At 36.1% G+C, this 20,417-nt stretch overlaps 2 protein-coding genes across 2 annotated transcripts; both read left to right on the top strand.

The window, feature by feature from the left end:
- Positions 1–301: 301 nt before the first annotated feature.
- Positions 302–1,404, top strand: K441DRAFT_683157 (uncharacterized protein; the record flags this gene model as incomplete). Its single annotated transcript, XM_067651665.1, has 5 exons — positions 302–370; positions 801–832; positions 1,051–1,079; positions 1,125–1,300; positions 1,351–1,404. The coding sequence occupies 5 exons, from the start codon at positions 302–304 to the stop codon at positions 1,402–1,404; spliced, it is 360 nt and encodes a 119-aa protein (XP_067496194.1).
- A 2,153-nt stretch (positions 1,405–3,557) lies between these two features.
- On the top strand, positions 3,558–3,782 carry K441DRAFT_598132 (uncharacterized protein; the record flags this gene model as incomplete). The annotated part of the gene is made up of 1 exon (XM_067645095.1): positions 3,558–3,782. A coding segment is annotated over one exon (225 nt), but the record flags the coding sequence as incomplete, so codon positions are not given.
- Between the last annotated feature and the right edge of the window lie 16,635 nt (positions 3,783–20,417).

Below are 20,417 nucleotides of genomic sequence, written 5' to 3'. Positions count from 1 at the left end.
GGGCGTGTTTGGGGCTTAAAGTTAAGTAATATCCATAAAAGAGGGAGAGGAAGAGTGTCTTTTATGTCTTGCTTTTTACTGGCCTTAACATAATGTATATACCTCTGCCCATTAAATCAAGCTATAATAGGTAGTAGTAGTCTTGTAAACAGATTGTCTTACCCTAGGTATTAAATCGGTTACTTTAATATATTATATATAATTAACCAGCAGATATAGGCTAATATTATAAGCACTTCCTCACGCTAAATATATCTACAGGTATGTAGGTAACCCCTACCACTTTAGCCTTACTACCTTAATGCTCCCATTTAAGCCGCAAATGACAACAGTTATTACGCCCTCATTCTGGTCGTTAAATGCAGAAACCGTAAGCACCCCAGATGTCTTTATACTTAGCCTTAGTTGTCCGATCTCCTAGCCCTTCTTAATGTCGGCTCTGCTTCCGGAACCTTGTATAGGATATTTATATAGGACTATATTAGATTTCCTTGGATTTTATAGGACGATTAAAGAGAAGTCATTAAGCACACAGGCTGCCTAAATCTCTTTCGCTTTTAGTTAAAGCTTATTTAATTTCCTGCGTTCTACTATGCCCTTAATTTAAATATTGTCGACCTAGCCGGGGAAGAAGATCTTGCAGTTTAAATAGCCGACGATATAGCCTCTCCGTCTGTAGTACGGGAATAGCGTGGCCTTATATATGTTCTGACCACGGTCCTATAGACGTGTTAGGTACTTATAGGGCCTACATAATAGATTCTAGGCTCTATGGGAAGGCTAGACTTATATATATATAGGCGGCTGCCGATATAAGGTTAGGCTTAGTCAGGTCCGTCAGATTTTAAGAGGTTAAGAAAGCTTGGGGTATTCCTATTCCCCAGTAGTAGAGAATATCCCCACTTTTATTAATCGCAATGTCGAGAAGCCTTAGTGGCTTCGCGTCTGAACTTTATGGTTTTGACTCTAGGAACGGAAGGGAGATATTCTTGTCCGGACAACTGCCACTAGTTAATAGATAGATTTTACATAATCTTATCTATTTTGCAGAAAGCGGGCTTTAAGCGGTAGTAAAAGCGGTTGGTTTAAATATAACTTACGCTATAGATCTTACTAATATCTAGTGTCTATTATTAAATGCTATAAGTCCCCTGCGAGATATACGAACTTTCTTTTCGCTCTCAAAAGTCGGAGTTATATACCTAAAGTAAAACTCAAAGTATGGGAGATAAATCACGCCAGAAGAGGAGTCGCTTTGGGCAGCAACGTGAACCTGCCTATTAGTAATACTGCCTTCATAGTATGTTGTTTTAAAGGTGCGGTTGCGTCCGCCTACTAAAAGTTCCGTAGGCGATGCAGACGGTCCCTACACCGCGAGGTACAATCCTACGATCGCGACTCTAGTCTATGTCCCTCCTCTTAGTTAATAAGTCCCTAGAGCCCTAAGCCGTAAAGCGTGGGGAGAGGCGGAGCTAGTATCAAAGACGTAGACGCCGGAAGCCGTAAGGTAGGCAATCTGAGTTCCATTAATAGAAGATAAAAGACAGTTGGCCTTTAGAAGTAAGTTGTTATAAAGTTGACTTAAGAAGGGCAACGCTGCCGAATTTGGCGCAGCCTAGGTTCTACGTCTCGGTTATAGTGGTAGTTGCGTAGCAGAGTATCGGCTCGCCTAGTCCAAGCTTAGAGGTGTAGTGAAGGCTATATCTACTAATGCAAGTCTTGGTCTAGTTGTCGTGCACTAATAGGCGGCCGGATAATCGTTTAAGACCCGCCAACTACTCGATGAAGACCCTCTTAACGGCGATAGGGAGGCCTTGAGTGGAGCTCTATCTAATAGGGCTTCTGGTTAATATCTTAATGAGCCGGAATTCCTAATAAAATTCCTAACAAAATTGTTAAATAGATTGTAGGGTGTTAAATCGAAGCCTAGAGGGGCTTGAAGTGGATTGAGATACCCTTTTAGGGAAGGCTTTGAGACAAACCCGGCCATAGTTGGGACTTAAGTCTGGTAGTTCTTAGGACTATCCGCTATCCCTAGTAGGTATAAAAGACCTAGCCCTTTATAGACACTAGATTGACGCCGCTAGTAAAGGTCGCCATATCTACTGCTAAGACTGCTGCTAATGGCGATTACGTATTGCTCCTTAGATATAAGGTGGTTTAGAAAGAAGGTAATATCGCCTAGTAGCTTATCGAACTCCTTAATATTCAGCACATACCTAGCCCTCTTAAGCAGGCTTGTCTGGCTATATCGTTATTATGCCCGGAAATCTCAAACAATATTAAATTCGTTAAATGTAGCCTGGAGCGATCTCACTAGCGTGGGTTAAGAGGGATTAATTAGACGATCCTGTATCGCCTAATCCTAAATCTTATAAGGCCTAAGGATGTCCTTTATATTATTAAATAGCCGTTCTAGTTGCCGCAAAGAAACAAAGACTGTATTTAGATCACTTTTAGTAATAGCCCAGACTCTAGAGTCGTGACGGATAGCCACTCGTTCGCCCTATATATCCAGTCGGCGCTATTCCATGTAAAACATATCTAGGCGCCGGTTGTACTCCTGGCCGAAGTTCCGGCTATGCTTAACGTACTTAAAAATATCCACATAGGTGTTAAAGAGAGTTAGGAGGCTTGCCGCGCCAAAGGCGAGTCCTAGCGGCTCTATAATGTCGTGTATATGGTAACATATATATACATATCCAGCAACAGAGATAGGACCGTCGCTACTAAGTAGGACAGTCTAATAAATGCAAGACTTTATACAGTTAGGCGAGACGATAGGAAATTCCGCAATTGCATAATTACACAGCCACGCCCGGACGCGTGGGGGTTAAGATAGCGCAGGGCCAGCGCACTAGTTGTGCAGCGAATTACTAGCGCAGCTACTCAAGTGGCGTAAGCCATCGCCGCCCAAGCGTGCCTCCCTATTTCGGTAGGCTGATAAGCGTAGGGTACAGGCGGCACTTCCCCGAACCTCACTGGCTTGGCGCTGTCTATATCCTCATCATCGTATCGCAACACGCTCTAGCTAAGGGTGATATAGCCGCCAGAGGCAGCCCTTAATTTCATATAGCTTGCCATAGCGCCCCTACTAGGCAGACTTATACCCGGGCTACCGGAGCCTTATGCCCCCTAAGTATATATAGTATATAGTATATATATTATTAAAGGCCCAAAATAGGGGAGTAATAGATATATATGCCACCAAACACCTACCTGGCCTTTTTATAGCCGAAGACACGTCAGCGATTATCTTACCAAATGGATAATATAGAGATTAAAGTCGAGAGGAAAGCAGCGCCAGCTAACCCTCCCACGCTACCTAAACTAAACGGCCACGCGGTTGGCGCAGACTATAAGGCTAAGAATCCCAAACACAAGGACGAAACTAAATACTTAGAGTAAGCTACGTTATCCTAATACTCTATTTGCTTTGAAATAGAACGGTATAACTCATTATTAAACAGGCCTAAGCTGCGGCATTTCCAAATTTTCGCAAGTCTCTTGCTTTAGAATATGTTAAATAGTGCCTTCTAACTAACGTCGCGTCCCATGTACAGTTTATCATCATATTAGCCGTGATCGGCACTTTAGCATTTAACACGGCAGGCCAAGTCTTGGCTACGGCCGGGCCCGTAGGGCTACTAGTTGCTATCATTCTAATAGGAGCCATCGGTTGGTGCGTTAGGGAGATAGTTAGGGAAATGGTCCAGGTTTTCAGAGTCCTAAACGCTATTTTTAAATATATCTCGGCCTGGGTTGATAAAGACATCGTATAGGCTTATGCCTATATGTATTGGTACTATTAGGCAACCATTATACCCGAGGAAATGCTAAGTGCGGCGGCGCTAGTCAAGTATTAGGATCTTAAAACGCCGTAGCCACCCATTATCTTCTATTTCCTAGTACTATATATGCTAGTTGGCCTAAACCTGCTCCCCGTATATATATACGGGTGGGCAGAAACTGTTAGCGGGGTACTTAAGACAGTGCTCCTATTGGCCGTGTCCTATATTATGTTCGCAGTTTCGTGACAGGGTAAGTAGCTCCTTATAACTATTAAATCGGCTATACTGCTCATTGGCAGATTCTAATATAATATAACAGACGGTAAATACGGATATAGGTCGACTAATATGATTATAAACAACCCCTGGCTGATAGAACGTGGCAGATATCTGTATAGGCACCATTTATAATAGTAAACATGCTCTGACCCCAGTAAAGGCATTCTGGTTTATATCCTATTCCGCATTAGTAAATTAAAAGCCTTACTAACTTTTTTTTTCTAGCTATAGGGTGCCTACTATTGTCTTAGGCTTCTTAGGAGTGGAGAGTATAGCAGTTATAACCTTTAAAGCTAAAACCTACGACGATATTATCTACCCGGCCCTCTTTGTTTACTAGGCCATCTACTTTATATACTTCCTCGTCACCCTCGCCATTGTCGTCTCAGTTTGGTGGCAGGATTAGCGGCTACCTTTTATTTTCGGCAACACCGTATAAGGACGTAACGTAATAAGTTCTAACGAAACCAGCCCGACACTAATCGCTATAGAGAGTCTCAGCCCCAATCTCGCCGGATTTGTTAACGGGTGCTTAATATTTAGCGTCCTAAGCGCCGTAAATAGCGCGATTTACTACTCTAGCCGTATACTTTAGGGCTTGACCTATAACCTTCAGGGAGGGAGTAGAGTGTCTAGGTGGTTTAAGAAGCTTAGCCCTCTAATAGTATTAAGTAAAGCTCCGATTTGGACCATTTTATTTACTTTCTTTATCTTCTGTTAGATCCCTTTCCTACAGCTAGTGCCGTCTACCGAAAGGGTACGTGCTTGCAAAGCTTACAACCTATAGTAGAAATGCTTACTTTTCTCTCCAGGTTCTATAAGTGTTGTCCCTATTATCTAGTATCTCGTACCTCCTGGTCTGGCTTGCGCTAATAGTGGCATTCTTATAGTATAAATACTGGTTAGTAACTCCTAGACCGCAGCACATCCTTATATAGAAAAAAACTATAAGATCGGCTCTCAGCATCACTTACACTGGTCACTTTGTATAGGACGGACAAATACACTAAGGTACTTAAAGATAACGGATACGAAAAGTATTGTAGGAATACCGATGGCTATAAAGAGATGGCCAAGAACTATTTAATGCTGGCGCAGCCCGGCATCGCTATCTTCGCCGTTATAGGGATTCTCGTCATCTTTATCTTTAGCAGTGCGCTGTGGTGGGACACGACCGTAACGGCGGCAGAGGTTCTCGCTGTGTTTGGCCTGGTAGGTTGCCTATAGCCCTAAGCGAGTCAATTTATTCGGCTTGAGGCGCCATAACTAACAATTGAGCTTAGCATTTCGTGCTTGTTGTTTTCGTTCTTGGTATTAAGCTGTTTAAGGGAACGTTAAAGGAGTAGCTAGTACCCTTTAAGGATAATGGGGAATTGCTAATCGAGAAAATCTAATACCTAGAGTTTCTTATGGCTAAAAGCAAATACTAAAAAAACGAAAACGTAATCAACGGCGTGCTTAGCAACAAGATAGTAGGTGATTACTAGGATGGCATTAAGCTATAGGCTATAAATAGGGAGGCTGCTAGGTAGGTATATGTCGCATAATTTGGCGCTGTTTGTCCTGGGATAACCATGGCGTTCTGGCACGTAGTTGAAAGTTCTTACTATCATAGCGACTTAGGATATATATATCTATATACTACCTGCACTCCGTAAATATATACCCGCAGAGCATTATGCCTAGGCAATTTAATGACCTAACTGTCTGTTACTAGCCGTTAGAGCTAGGGATACAGCTCGCCCTAAGAGACATCCTATAGAAAATACAAAAACAATATATACCTTAGAAATAGAGGCAGCGGGGTTGCTCGGAACGCAATATCACCTCCTTTACCTATATAGAGGTGCTCTCTTAATAGAAGCGCGTATTATAGGACGTCTCTACTAAGTGCAAACGTTTGTATAGGAGGCTCGAGTATTTACTAGCGTATTAGGTGGCGAAGGTCCCAAAACCAGCCTTTGCTTTAACACCTTCTAACTTGTTGGTAAATCTGACTATAGCAACGAATATTGGATTAGTATAATAATAAAAGAAATAGAAAGATTGTTAGTAGGATTTCTATATATGCTCAACTTATACGGCGGTGAAACTCGGAACTATAGTTGGCTTAAAAGGTGGTATCTATCGCGCTAAAGGTTAGTCTGGGCATATACTAGGAATATTTCGCTTATATATATTACTTTAGGAAGTCGCAGTATAACCCAATCTTAGAAGCATCAGAGCTGTATCTATACATTATTAGCATATTGTTGGTGCTAATATTGTATATACTAAGCGTACCCTAGTGCATTAAGGTAGTAAGCATTTCGCTATCCTCTATAGAGCACCTAGAGCTTTAAGGCACTACCTATTATATTAGTACAGTATATACTTAGGGTGTGCCAGGTACCTACTTCTCGCCGGCAATAAGCTCTGCCTAGGTAATGTTATCGCGGTCTAAATTGGCGACTATGATTTTTAGCATATACTGTACATATGGAATAAATAAGTCCTACTAGCGCCGGGGTGCTAGCTTCGCATATGGCGTCGTAGCTGTATTGTTACGTTAGTATATATTATTAGCATATACAACGTCTATGCTCATAGTCGTTTGATCCTAGAAGACCATACTACACATCTATCCTCTATTTACATCAATATCGCAACTATGGATTTTCAGCATCGGCAATACATGGGCAGGTATTAGACTTAATATACACGAGCGAGTTGACGGAGCTTACATAAGTCGGCGGATTTGGGACACCTGCGTCTTATTAGTATATACTTAACATTATATAAACACCTACAACGCACGGTCTTCGTTATTGTGGGCATTAATTGCCGGCGCTATCCTATAGGTCAGTATATGCCAAGGGTATAGCAATATTGTGCTTACCGCCGGATCTTCGTCTATTTAGATTAGCTGCACACTAGGCAGCCTAGCCTAAATATCGTTAGGTTATAGTAAGAACGGATAGCGTGGAGTGTTCTCGTCCCAGCAGTTATTATAATACTTCCGTCCTAGTCTCTCAGTCGTATAAATATATTTACGCACGTGGTCCCTAGTTCTAGCCGGCTTCTCTCCTTAGTGAATTTGTTGCTGCTAGTTACTACTTCTCGAACCAATCTAGGTAGGAAGTCAAGTTTCTCTAGTGGTACTTGGGAGAAGGCAAATTTTATATTCGCTGTACGTCGTTAGTCTTTTATAAACTGCAGAAGGTATCTTTCTTACGCAGTTTAGGTTGCGTTTCTAGTTTAGGTTGCGTTTTCAGTCTATAGGCTTCCTAATCTTCTTTTCGTAACGTTAGCCTAGTAAATGAAACTGATATAGACGCTACGAACCACAGGATAAGACCTCCATAAGACGACGGAAATAATCATTATTAGTAAAGCCGTTATTACTAGCCGTGGATTATAGAGCTTTTTTAGTTAACTGCTCCAGCGTAAAGCGGTATCCCCTATAATTCTTAACACTGCGTAAATAATCCACCACTACCTAGAATTTCGTCTAGCTACATTCTATCGGCGTAATAGATAATGTTATAGCAAGAAATAGGTGGCCGTCTATATCCTAGACCTCCTTATATACTTTACGACTGCGTTAATAGCGCTATCACGTGGTAGGGTTCTTTAACTCAGACTTAGACTATACCTAGAGAAATTTAAGGCGGCTCTATAAGACTAATAGCTCCGCGGGTCTTAGATTTCCATTTAGCCTTTTAGCATTTACTTTAATATTTTTCAAAGTTACGGGGATGTATATGTTATTGTCGATTAAGGTAGCTGTCGTAGCAACAAGCGGTTCCATCGTGATAATTAGAGCAGTTGTAGTCGGCGCAAATTGAGTTAGCTAATAGGGAGAGGCGGACAACAAGAGGGGCGAGAAGGGTGTTAGATAACTTAGAAGAAGCATTAGACATTAACAAAGGAGAGACGTGGAGGAATAAGGTAAGTATACTAGAGTGACTAGATTACGTAAGTGCCTAGATATTTATCGTTAACCAATCTAATGTTGTAATAGCTATACGTCGCAAAACTTATAGGCTCTACCTCTATAGGTTTAGTTTGGGTGTAATTAGAAAACTTCTACGATTTTAATACATTAAGAGCGGCCTTAATTAACCCTATTTTAATTAAATTATGTATATTAGAAATTTGACGATTTTAGTATTTTTATATGCACGGTGTTATCTCGGTCCTAGACGATTAACTAATTATAAGCTGCTTACATAACAGATTAATCATCTTATATTGTTGTCGTCTGGTATACGGTTTGGAAATTTGTTAGTCCCTCGCGCTAATTTATATATAATTCTTATATAAACTCGCGCGCTATACTAAATCCTTTAGCTATTAATTAATAACGAACTAACGCCTTTATAAATAATCGGCCAACGTTATGTTCTAGAACTTTATAGGGCAATTCTAATACTACTAAAATTATTGCGAACGGCCTAGTAGTTACTACTATATTTCGCCTTAAATAAGCAAATCTCCCCTTTAAAGCTCTGCTTAAAACTTTATTACTATTAATTAATAATAAACTAACGCCTTTATAGATAATCGGCTAACGTTATATTCTAGAGCTTTATAAGGCGATTCTAATGCTACCAAAATTATTATAACCGGCGTTATGGTTATTGCTATATTTTACCTTAAATATTATTACTAAAATAGTAAATATTTAGCCAGAGCTATTAACTATTACCAATCCTTAACATTTAACCTCCTATATTAATATTTATAGTAGATAAATACCTAAATAGCTAATGTATTGTATCTAGATTAACTCTAGGCCTTATTACCTGCTTTATTGCTCTTCCGCTACCTATATAAACGCCTATATAAAAGCCTATACAAAAGCCTATATAAAGCCTGCACGAAGCCTATACGACGTCTGTATAAACGCCTACACAAATATAAACTCTATATAAAGCTCTACATAAAGCTCTGCATAAGGCTCTGCTTAAAGCTCCGGTCAAAGCTCTAGTCAAAGCTCTAGTCGAAGCTCTAGTCGAAGCTCTAGTCGAAGCTCTAGTCAAAGCTCTAGTCGAAGCTCTAGTCAAAGCTCTAGTTAAAGCTCTAGTCAAAGCTCTAGTTAAAGCTCTAGTCAAAGCTCTGGTCAAAGCTCTAGTCAAAGCTTTAGTTAAAGCTCTAGTCAAGGGTCTAGTTAAAGCTCTAGTTAAAGCTCTGGTTAAGGGTCGAAGCTCTAGTCAAAGCTCCGGTCAAGGGTCTAGTCGAAGCTCTACTTAAGGGTCTGGTCAAAGCTCTACTTAAGGGTCTAGTTAAAGCTCTGCTTAAGGGTCTGGTTAAAGCTCTAGTCGAAGCTCTAGTTAAAGCTCTAGTTAAAGCTCTAGTTAAAGCTTTAGTCGAGGCTCTAGTTAAGGCTTTAGTTAAAGCTCTAGTCGAAGCTCTATATAAAGCTCTGCACAAAGCTCTACACAAAGCTCTGTACGAAGCTCTATACGAAGCTCTACACGAGGCTCTGCTTAAAGCTTTATATAAGGCTCTACTCGAAGCTCTATATAAGGCTCTACTTAAAGCTCTACTTAAAACCTTATATAGAGCTTTAAAGCTCTACTAATATACAGCACTAATATACTAGGAAGGTTCTATAATTAGCTATATAACCGCCTATATAATTATTATTATTAATTCTATTTATTACCCAATTTAGTCCCTTTTTAAGTCTATATAGGAAAAAGCCTATAAGGGGAAAACCCTAAGTATTTCCTTTTAGCTAGTCCTACTCGTTCNATCTTCGCCTAGCTAGTATATCTTTATATCTTCTAGTCTACCTTATATACTATACTTTCTAGGTATATTAGAAGATCTAAAGGGGGTAGTAGGAGGGTCTAGTAATTCGCTAGTAAGCCGCCTATAGCTAGGCGGGGGTATTTAGTCCTTAAGGGGCTAGAATAGGGCGTATTATTTAATGTCCTCCTATTAGATCTTATATGCTATTTAAAACTACTAAAGAATTCCTTTACCTATAAGCCATTTCACTACTACCTATAAGCTATTTTACTACTACCTATAAGCCCCTACTTATAAAGAGTATCTAAGTAATATTATTTATACCTATATTAGTAAGTAGCTAGTTCCTTACTAAGCGGTAACTGTAGAATAGTAGTATATAGTTATACTAATAAATAGGCCACCCGTATATATATTAGGTAAGATATTTAGAATATAGATACTAGCTATATATTTATCCTAAGACCTTTATCTATAGTAGAAAGGCGGCTATAGATTTTACCTTTATTAGTCCTTTATATAGGGAGAGAGTTAGTATTAACTATAGGGTATTTTATATAGCTGCGTTATATATTTTTACTACCTTTTTCTATTATTACTTCTATTTAAGATCTGCCTATCTTATAAGTAGTATAGTAAATCTCTATTTATATTAGTAAACCCCTATCCTCTATTACTATTATAGCGCTCTATTAGTATAGCGCTAGGTCTCTACTTAGTAAGCTAATAATTTTTATATTCTTTTTCTCTCTCTATTACTTATAGGTAGAGGGCTTCCTAACTAGTATATTTAGGCGTATCGCCCCTTTAAGGGGCTATTGCTTTATATATATCTCTNGTTCCTTATATATTTTCTTTTACTAGGTAGTCTTATACTATAACTACTCTCTATATAGTAGTTAAGTTAATATATATCGACCTGGATTGGACTTTCTTTACTACTATTATACTACTATCTNACAACCTAGATCGTCTATACNAACTATATCTTAGTTGTCCCTTAACTTATAACTAAATGTTTTATTAAATGTCTTATTACCTATTTCTATTACCTATTTTGACTTACTTATCTAGACCTACCTAATATATATAAAGAGCTTCTAAAGCCCTCTTTAATAGATAGAGTTCTTATCCTTAATTAACCGTTTAATAATATATAAGTCTAGTAGTATAACTTATGCTTTACATTCTAGTATAGCGCGTAGTATTCTTCTATAGGCCCCTATAGTTCTATATAGGTACTAGTTTTATAGCTTAGCTAGCGGCGCTAAAGAGATTTTTATTAGTACCTTACTGCTAAGCTCTAGGCCCTAGATCTATAAGCTGTATAGTATTATTAGCCTTACTACTATTATATATAGTAGGCGTATATATTTAAAAGAGGGTCCCTATATTAAAGTAGTAATTTATAATACTACTAAAAATACTACTGCTTCCCTATAAGTAGTCTATAATATATACTTATTCTAGTTTAACCTAGGGTTTACCTAAACCCCTAGGACCTTAAGGGTAGCTTCTAGTTTTACTTTATAGCCTTAAATATTTACTATTAAGGCTAGGTTACTACTTACCCTCCTTTTCCTTATAAAGTAGAGAAGCTAGTATTTATCTAGTACGAATTTAGCGCCGTATTATTTTACTTATATAATATACCTATTATATACCTAGTTTAGTCTAGTATAGTTTTCTACTACTATATTTCCCTATATAATTAGATTTATATTATATCTTAGCTATTATTATATATCTCTAGTAGTTTAGATATAAAGAAAAGAATTAGAATTAGAAACAGGGGTAATCTCTATAAGATACCTATAGTAGTAGTAATTCTTTAATTAACGTCTAATACGGATCCTACTGGCCTACGCAGACTACTCCGTTATAGGGGGAAAACTTATAATTTATATAAAGAAAACCCTGTAGTTAGGGGAAGGAAAAACCCTATAAGCTACCTTAGTAGGATAAAAAACCCCGAATTGCCATATTTATACATAGTAGTGGCCCTACGGGCCTATAGCACGTCCTCCTCCTTAGATGTTTTGAACTCTTTAGAAACTACTGCTTCCTTCTCTAGCTTATTAAAGCTGGGGTTCACTACGTCCTAGCTAGGCCCTGCTAATTAATTACTATATCTTATTATCTTATTCCATATCTTGCCTATCCCCTATATACTATCTCTTATAGACTATTGCCATATACGCCTTGCCTCCCCCCCCCCTAGAGCCATCGAAGGTATAAGGGGGATTTATCTGTTCTAACTACCGTAATACTAATAAGCGAGCGGGATATATTGTGTATTTAGGTATCTTTTATACCTAGGCCCTAGCTAGGCCCTTTCTAAGGGCACTACTCCGTTAAAAGGAGATAGGGAAAACCGTAGGTCGCAATCTAGGCTGCTAGGTAGTATTTAGTAGTTAAAAACGGCGAGTAACTACATACTCCGTGGGCGATTGCTTTAGGGGTTAAGAGGGGCCGTATATTTGCTCGTTTGTTTATTTACTCCGCGTTTACTTATTTATTAATATAAGAGGTCGTTAATGCTTTCTATTGGGGGTTAGGGGATGCTATTAAATGCTATATATCTATATTGGATCGTATAGGTGCCTTAGATAGGAGAATAATATAGTAGTTATTATATTGTAGAGGGCCAATAGTAGTGGTTTTTAAGATCTCACTATCTAAAAACTTTTTACTACCGCCCTTAACGCCTATAACTACTACTAGGTCCTATCCACACGCTATATAACGTCTCTGCGTTAGCTTTAGATCTAAACTTTAAAGACTAGGTTTGTAGCTGTCACCGCGTATAGGTATAGAGTCCGATTTCGATAGCCTATAAGATACCTATAGGTATTAGTATTAATTCGCTTTTATAGCCTTTAATTATAATTTTTATAGTATACCCTCTTAGAAAAGCTTAAATAAACTTAATTATCTAATCTAGTAGGCCTTTATTTCTTAGAATNTATAGAAGTCTCTTATAGAATATATTAATTATACTAACTTATAACTACGCTATAGGGAAATATATATAAGGGGAAAGGGCTAAGTAGGGTAAGTAATAGCGGTTAAATAGTTATATAAAGAAAGAGATTTAGGGTACTAACCCTAATAGGGGCACCCTTTACCTAGCTAGTAGTAAAGGAGAGTATAGGACGCCTATAAGGTAGTACTAATACTACTAAAAGCCTACTCTAGTAAAAATTTTTAATTGTAATAGTCCTTAATAAGACGCCCTAAAGGCGAATAGAAGATACCTATAAGTTACTAGACTAACTAATACTATAAAAAAGATTAATATTAGTATAATATAACTACGGATACTTAAACTATAAAGTAATACATCTTTTATTTAATAGCCTAGACTTAAAAGAGTATTAGAAAATAGCCCTATAGGAACCGGTATATAATAAATAACTACGCAAAATATACTAAATAAAAGGATACTACCTTTTATTTAAACTAAACTTAGCTACTTAGTTAATGCATTAATATATAGGTATAGAGCTACTATACTATTAGCCCTAATATAGGTAAACTATAAGAAGCAACTAATAGGAAGCTAAATTAACGTTTATAACCTAAGGGATAATAACCCTAAATTGCAATATAGGGACTATTCTAATATAATATTAATATAGTAAAAGGCAAGGTAATAGTCCTAGGAAATTTTAACGTATACTATATAGTGTAGTAAGAATAGTAGGCTATAGCTAAAGTATAGGCGACTTACCTACTAAGTAAAGCTTAAAACGTAGGGCCTTACTTTAACTACCTTAATAGGTAAGCCTACCTAGAAAAGAGGAACCTAAAAGAGTCTAATCGACTTTATATTTATAGAAGAAATACTTATAAACTAACTAGCGCTTTATAGACTAGAAGGTGATATAATATATGAATTATACTTAGACTAATACCTATACAGATAATACTTAATATCGCCGTACTAGCGTAACAAACTCGCTAGAGATACGTTACTATGAAATTTAACTTAAAAAAAGTATACCTAGAAAGTTATTAAAGGCTAGTTAGCTATACCCTAGGTATTACTAGAGGTAATTTAAAGGATTATAAGTAACTACTTAGAAGAATACTACTTAAAGACCTAAGCCTAGAATATACGCCTACTATACAATAGTAGTCGCTAAAGACGGCCCTAGCTACTGTATAGGGCGTAAAAAGGGCAACGGGCAATAGTATATTTATATTAAATAAAAGCCTATTACTAATAGAGCTATAAGACCCTAAAGAATAGGCCTAAGATGATAATATAAAGGGAGGGTAAAATAACTAGCGCTAATTCCTAATAGAAATTACCTTCAAAGCCCTACTAAACTATATATATAACGAGACTTTAGTATTAATTAAAGTAAATAGACAAGCTGCTAGAAAGACGGGCTAGGTAGCTTTTATCTACTTATACCTTTACTAAATAGAATAGGACTAGTATATAAATAATAATAAGGAAAAATTAAAATATTAGTAAAGAGGTTTTTTCTAGGCGCGGGCTAAGCAGACCTATAGAATATTAGTAGCTAATTCTACCCCTTACCTATTAAAATAAGTTATATAATATTAGTAAAAGAAATTGTTAGTTATATAGAGTGACTTACTAATAACGACTACTTAAGTAGGGTTATAGTAATATTGGTTAATAAAGCTTTTATTAATTAGAATGAGGAAGGGCAAGGAACGTAAGGCTCCTCACCACGTTAGTGCCGCGGCGACATGTGACGGTAACTTACCTCATTCCCAATACTAACAACTCTTCTTTTATAGTTGCCATCTATAGACAAATACTGCTTAACTATCGTAACAAATATAAATCCTCCTTATTTACTATTGCTATTGCAATATAAGTCTCGCTGTCCCAAAATTTGCCTCTTAGCACGTAGCTCTCTTACTTAGGAGTTGTAGGTAGGTATCTTATTCGGAGGGCCGCTAAGGCGCTAGTAGTAAGCGAGCTAATAGCGATTTTCTATCCCGGGGATGGAAAATCCTAATTGGCTAGGTTAAGTTAGGGTCTATAGAATCCCCCCTTCCAAAAAGTCTTAGTAAGAGAATCTAACTAATTAGATGACTTTAACCGCTAGTTAAAGTTCCTAGATATCTTAAGACCTTATATAACTAAGAAATTTCTAGGGACTCCCTTTTAACCTAACCTTTAACTCGTATATATAGAGTATTTATGTTAATAAACGTCTCTAATGCCTTATTTGGGTTCGCCTTTATTATTACATCTACTAGGTTATTTTAGCTATTAATCTATTAAATCTTAAAGAGTTTTTAACGCTTGTAGGATTGCTAAAGTGCTATAATATTAATTATAAGGCGCTTCTCCTTTATAGTATTAAGCTTAACTAAATACTTATAGAGGGAATATAAGTTGGTGTATATAATTATAGGGATAATAGGAAGTTCGAGTTAATCTATAATTATCTTTAGGGTAGTTCCAATTACAATTACTATATTAACTCCACTAACTATTCTATATATCTCTAACGCTAAAATACTTTAGGTAATGCGCTTACTCTTAGTTAAGCTCTAATAGATAAGATTGCTATAGATTGTAAAGTTATTCTTTCCCGTAAATTCGTTTGCGATAATAATCTTATATCTTAATTAGGAGCTAAAATCTTTATTATTTATAAACGATCTATTAATAAATATAAAGAGCTTAGCGGTAGGAAGATTAATAGGCATATAGAGTAGTCCCCGATTAAGATGGTTTATTTACTAAAAAAGATATTTATTTAGGGCAAGAACGTTATCCTTAGTTAGTTCTTAGTGTTAGGCGGCAACGGAGAGATTAAATAAAGCCTTAGGTTAATAGGTAGAAGTAATATAAGCTTTATAAGCGCGTTACTCCATATATCCTTACTTTAGAAAATTAATATTAATAACGTTAATCTTTTTACCTTAACCCTTCTGGCGCAAAGCAATAAAATCCTTATTTAGGGAGAGGATACATCTATTAAAAAGTAATAGTGTTATTTGTTGGTCATATAGGGTGACTCACCAATAACGACTACTCGAGTAGGGTTATAGTAATATTAGTTAATAAAGCTTGTTCTCTTCTAAGAAGAAAGGGGGAGGGTAAAGAACTTAAGGTTCCTTACTATACTAGTGCCGCGGCGATACGTGACGACCGCTTGCCTTTATTCCCAATACTAGCAACTCTTCTTTTATAGTTGCCATCTATATATACTTATAGATTGCTATTATATAAAGAGATAAAGCTAAAGGGAAGAAGAAGAAGAAGAAGAAGAAGTAGCGTAGGTAGATATACGGGTTCGCGCGAAGATGTTAGTTCCGCTTACCGCTCTTAGCCGAGCTAATAGCGATTTTCTATCCCGGGGATGGAAAATCCTAATTAGCCAGCTCAACGAATAGCGTTAGTAGAACTCTACACTACCACCTAAATTAATTAGGCGCGGCGCTCTTAGCAAGAATTTAACCAATTAGATAACTTTAACTGGCGGTCGAAGTTCTATAAGATCTTAGTTTTTTAGAATTTCCCTCTTAACCTAACCTTTAATTTGTATACGTAGAGTATTTGTATTAACGAACGTCTCTAGTGCCTTATTTGGGTTTGCCTTCGTTATTATATCTACTAGGTTATCTTAGCTATTAATCTATTGGATCTTAAAGAGTTTTTAACGCTTATAGGACTGCTAAAGTGCTATAATATCGATTATAAGTCGCTTCTCCTTTATGGTACCAAGCTTAACTAAGCACTTGTAAAGGGAATATAAGTCAGTGCATACAATTATAGGGATAGCGGGTAGTATAAGTCAATCTATAATTATCTTAATAGTAGTTCCAATTGTAATTGCTATATTAACTCCGCTAACTATTCTATATATCTCTAACGCTAGAACGCTTTAAGTAATATACTTGCTTTTAGTTAAGCTCTAATAGATAAGATTGCCGTAGATTGTAAAGTTATTCTCTCTGGTAGATTCGTTTGCGATAATAATTTTATATCCTAGCTAGGAGCTAAAATCTTTATTGTTTATAAACGATCTATTAATAAATATAAAGAGCTTAGTGGTAGGAAGATTAATAGGTATATAGAGTAGTCCTTAATTAAGATGGTTTATTTGCTAGGAAAGGCGCTTATTTAGGTTAAGAATATTATCTTTAGTTGGTTTCTAATGTTAAGCGGCAATAGAGAGATTAAAGGAAGCCTTAGGTTAATAGATAAAAGCAATATAAGCTCCATAAGCGCGTTACTCTACATATCCTTGCTTTAGAGAATTAACGTTAATAACATTAATCTTCTTGCCTTAACCTTTCTGGCGCAAAGTAATAAGATCCTTATTTAGGGAGAGGATACATCTATTAAAGAGTAATGGTGTTATTAAATTAAGTCTTTCCTTTGGCTTTGCCATAAGATTTGCCTTTACTAGCTTATCTTCTTTAAGAGCTAAGAATTAGTCGTCTCCTAAGATAATTATATTATTAGTTTATATACTAACAATTCTAAATAGGGTTCCTATAGTTGTAATAAGGAAGCAGGGATTAAATATAGAAGTAGTTATTAAAAGCTTCTCTTTATGGTGCTTACTATAGGTAGCCTATTAATAAGTTCCTGCCTTTATAATTCCATATAATGGCTTAAGCATAACTATAATCGTATCTTTAGGATACTAGTGGCGAATTTGCTCCAGAAGGTATGCCAATATTAAGCGCTAAAGGTGCGTCTCTAATTGGGTGTAGGCTTAAGTAATATCTCATAAATAAACTACTATTCCGTTCTTTATTAAGGAGGGAGCTAATATAACAATGACTTGCTAACTAGCTTATTAAATTATAGGAGATTATATAAAAATTATCTCTTTACTATTATCGTTGTAACCTTAAATAATAAGCCTTAATTTCTTAAATAGGGCGTTAGTAGCTTTGCCCTTAATCTTATTAACTATCCTTAACTTAAAGATACAAACTTTATTAAACTTAGTAGGGTTATACTTCTTAAATTTAAAGACTCCTTTTATAATAAGACTATTAATCTCCTACTTATTAGATACTTGGAAAGGAGCTCCTAAAGTTATAATACAACCTTCCTTTTAGAGCTATTTTATAAGTTTAAAGTCAGCCTTCTCCTTAGCTATTATAAAGGCCATTAATAGCTTAACTCTATTCTTAATAGCGGCAATAAATTACTCTTTAAAATTAATAAGATGTTAGTAATTTCGTAATCCCTTTAGGCGACCTCTACCGCGTTATAGTTGCGGCGCATCTACTACAATTATATTAGAATTGTAGTCGCCTTCTAGAGTATATTAATCGTAGTTCTCCTCTAGGGCCTCTTTTAGGGCATCCTACAAAGGCTTAGAACTATTATCTTTATAGTAAGGCTTAATAACAGTTAAATGGAATTAAGTGGGTTTATAAGGCATCTAAATAGTATAAGTTTAACTATTAATTATAATAAGTTAATATAGGCCTAACCACCCTCCCTTTTTACACTATACGCGTACCTTAGACTAGAGTGGCAGATTAAGCGTAGTTAAGGTGTTTAGGCTATTTCTTATTCCTAGTGCGTTGTTAACCTAGCATATGGCGTAGAGACGTCGCACCTCCTTTATTGCCTTGCGAATAGCCTTAGCTTATTACACGATAAAGGGAGATAGTGGAGAATCGTTAGTTATTTAAGGGTAGGCGCTAAAGACTAGTAACGTAGGTATAAGTCCATCTGGGCTAGCGGAATTGTTAATAGCTTTAATAGCTATTTATAAGGTAAGTTCTTCGCTAGCGTCCTCTAGTTCTAAAGAGATAATCTTATATACGCGGCGTAATAGCGTGTAATATTACTTTACTTTTCTAACGCTATTATATACCTTAATAGGGACTTCCTTAACCTTAATTGCCATTACCTTTATCTATTATTAAAACTCTATAGATAAGAAGTTCTTTCCTATATTATAAACGATTTAATTAGGGGGTCCTAAGTAGATATTAATCTAGTATAATTAAAGGGTATCCTATACGTTCTTAGCTGATATATCCTTTAAGAATCGTGCGGCTTAGAAAGAGGTTAAGAAGTTAACGACTTAGAGTACTAGCTTGCCGCTAAGATATATAACGTTAATAATAATATAGAAGTTAAAGTTATAGTTATCTTTAAGGGTAAACTTAAATCGGCTAGGGGACTTCTAGTTTATTTAGTAGTAATAGCAGTACTTTATAAAATGCTTAATTGCCTTAACCTTAACTTTATGGCCTACTCGCTAAAGAACCCTAAGCAATTAATAAACGAATAGGTGGCTAAAATAATGGTATAGTTAACGTAACTCTAATTTAGTTAGGTGGCTTTAAGCAATACTCTTTTCTAGTTAATAAAGGAGCAACTAAGGGTAACCCTACTTGCGTATAACGGGCACTTAATTATCTTCCTAAATAAGTACATTCTTAAGGTTATTAAGCTTAACGCCTAATTTATCTATATCTTTAATGTAAAATAGAAACGGGGTATTTATAGAAACGACGTAAAAGGTAATATACCCTAAGGGGGTTTAGACCCTAATTGTGCTAAAAGAGATTATAGTACCCTTGCTAAAACGAATCATGTGTTAGCCTACCGTTAAATAGTTAATCTAAATAGAGCTATTAAGCTGCTAAAGGGCTCAAACTTAAGGTTTTTCTACTATAGATACTCCTGCAGCTCTAGTATCTGGTATAATACTATAGAAGATATTCGCCGAGTATCTATTATTAAAGGAGAACGCGGAATTCTCCCTTAGCTTATTAAAGATATTTAACTTTGTAGTAAAATAGAGCGTAGATTGGTTATTAAGAATAGTAACGATTTGTATACTATTTACCTCACTATACTTAGTAAAGTATTGGTTAGGTAAGTACTCCTCAATTTCTATATCTATAAGGAGCTATTCGGCCTTATTAACCTTACCCTTAAGATCTTTTACGCCTTTATATTAAACTAGGAAGCTTTAAAAGTAGGCCGTAGTAACCTTACAATTTCTAATATTTCTTATACTCTGGCGAAACTTATTATATACCTTCTTTTACTTATTAAGAGAATGCCTAGTTAACTAGCAATTTAGTTTTTTATAAACGTAGCACTTTTTTTAGTAATTACTTTAAAATAAACCTCTATAAGGACCTCTACTTTTACCTTATAGTTATTAATTATACCCTCTACCGTATTGCCTACCCCGGCCACTATATATTCGATTAGTTTAGTTATAATTATATTAGTCAGGCGGGTTAATTAAAGTAGGTTAGAGTTAGGCGTTAAATTGCTATACTTTTTAAGAGTATAGAGCGGTGCTAATAGAAGATCTTAATTAAGCATATATTCCTTTATAAGTATTTATAGGATTAAAGAGAGTAAGGTTATATTCTTTAACACCTTAGTATACGCTAATAACTTAATTACGTAGGCTAAAGTCCTCTTAATATGATTTGGATAATCCACGCTAAATTATCTAAAGTTAATTAAAGAGCTTTTAAAGATAATTAAGCCGAGGGACACCTAGGTTTGTAGCAATAATCCTTAAAAAGGTAGTCTCTCTCTATTCTAATATATACTGCTACTTATTTTCTTCTATTTTAAAGTAGTATCTTAACTTATATATTATA

Source organism: Cenococcum geophilum (assembly GCF_001692895.1).
Source record: "Cenococcum geophilum 1.58 unplaced genomic scaffold K441scaffold_114, whole genome shotgun sequence".
Classification (NCBI taxonomy): Eukaryota; Fungi; Ascomycota; class Dothideomycetes; order Gloniales; family Gloniaceae; genus Cenococcum; species Cenococcum geophilum.
Note: the sequence above shows the minus strand (reverse complement) of the source record. Positions and strands in the feature narration are given on the sequence as shown.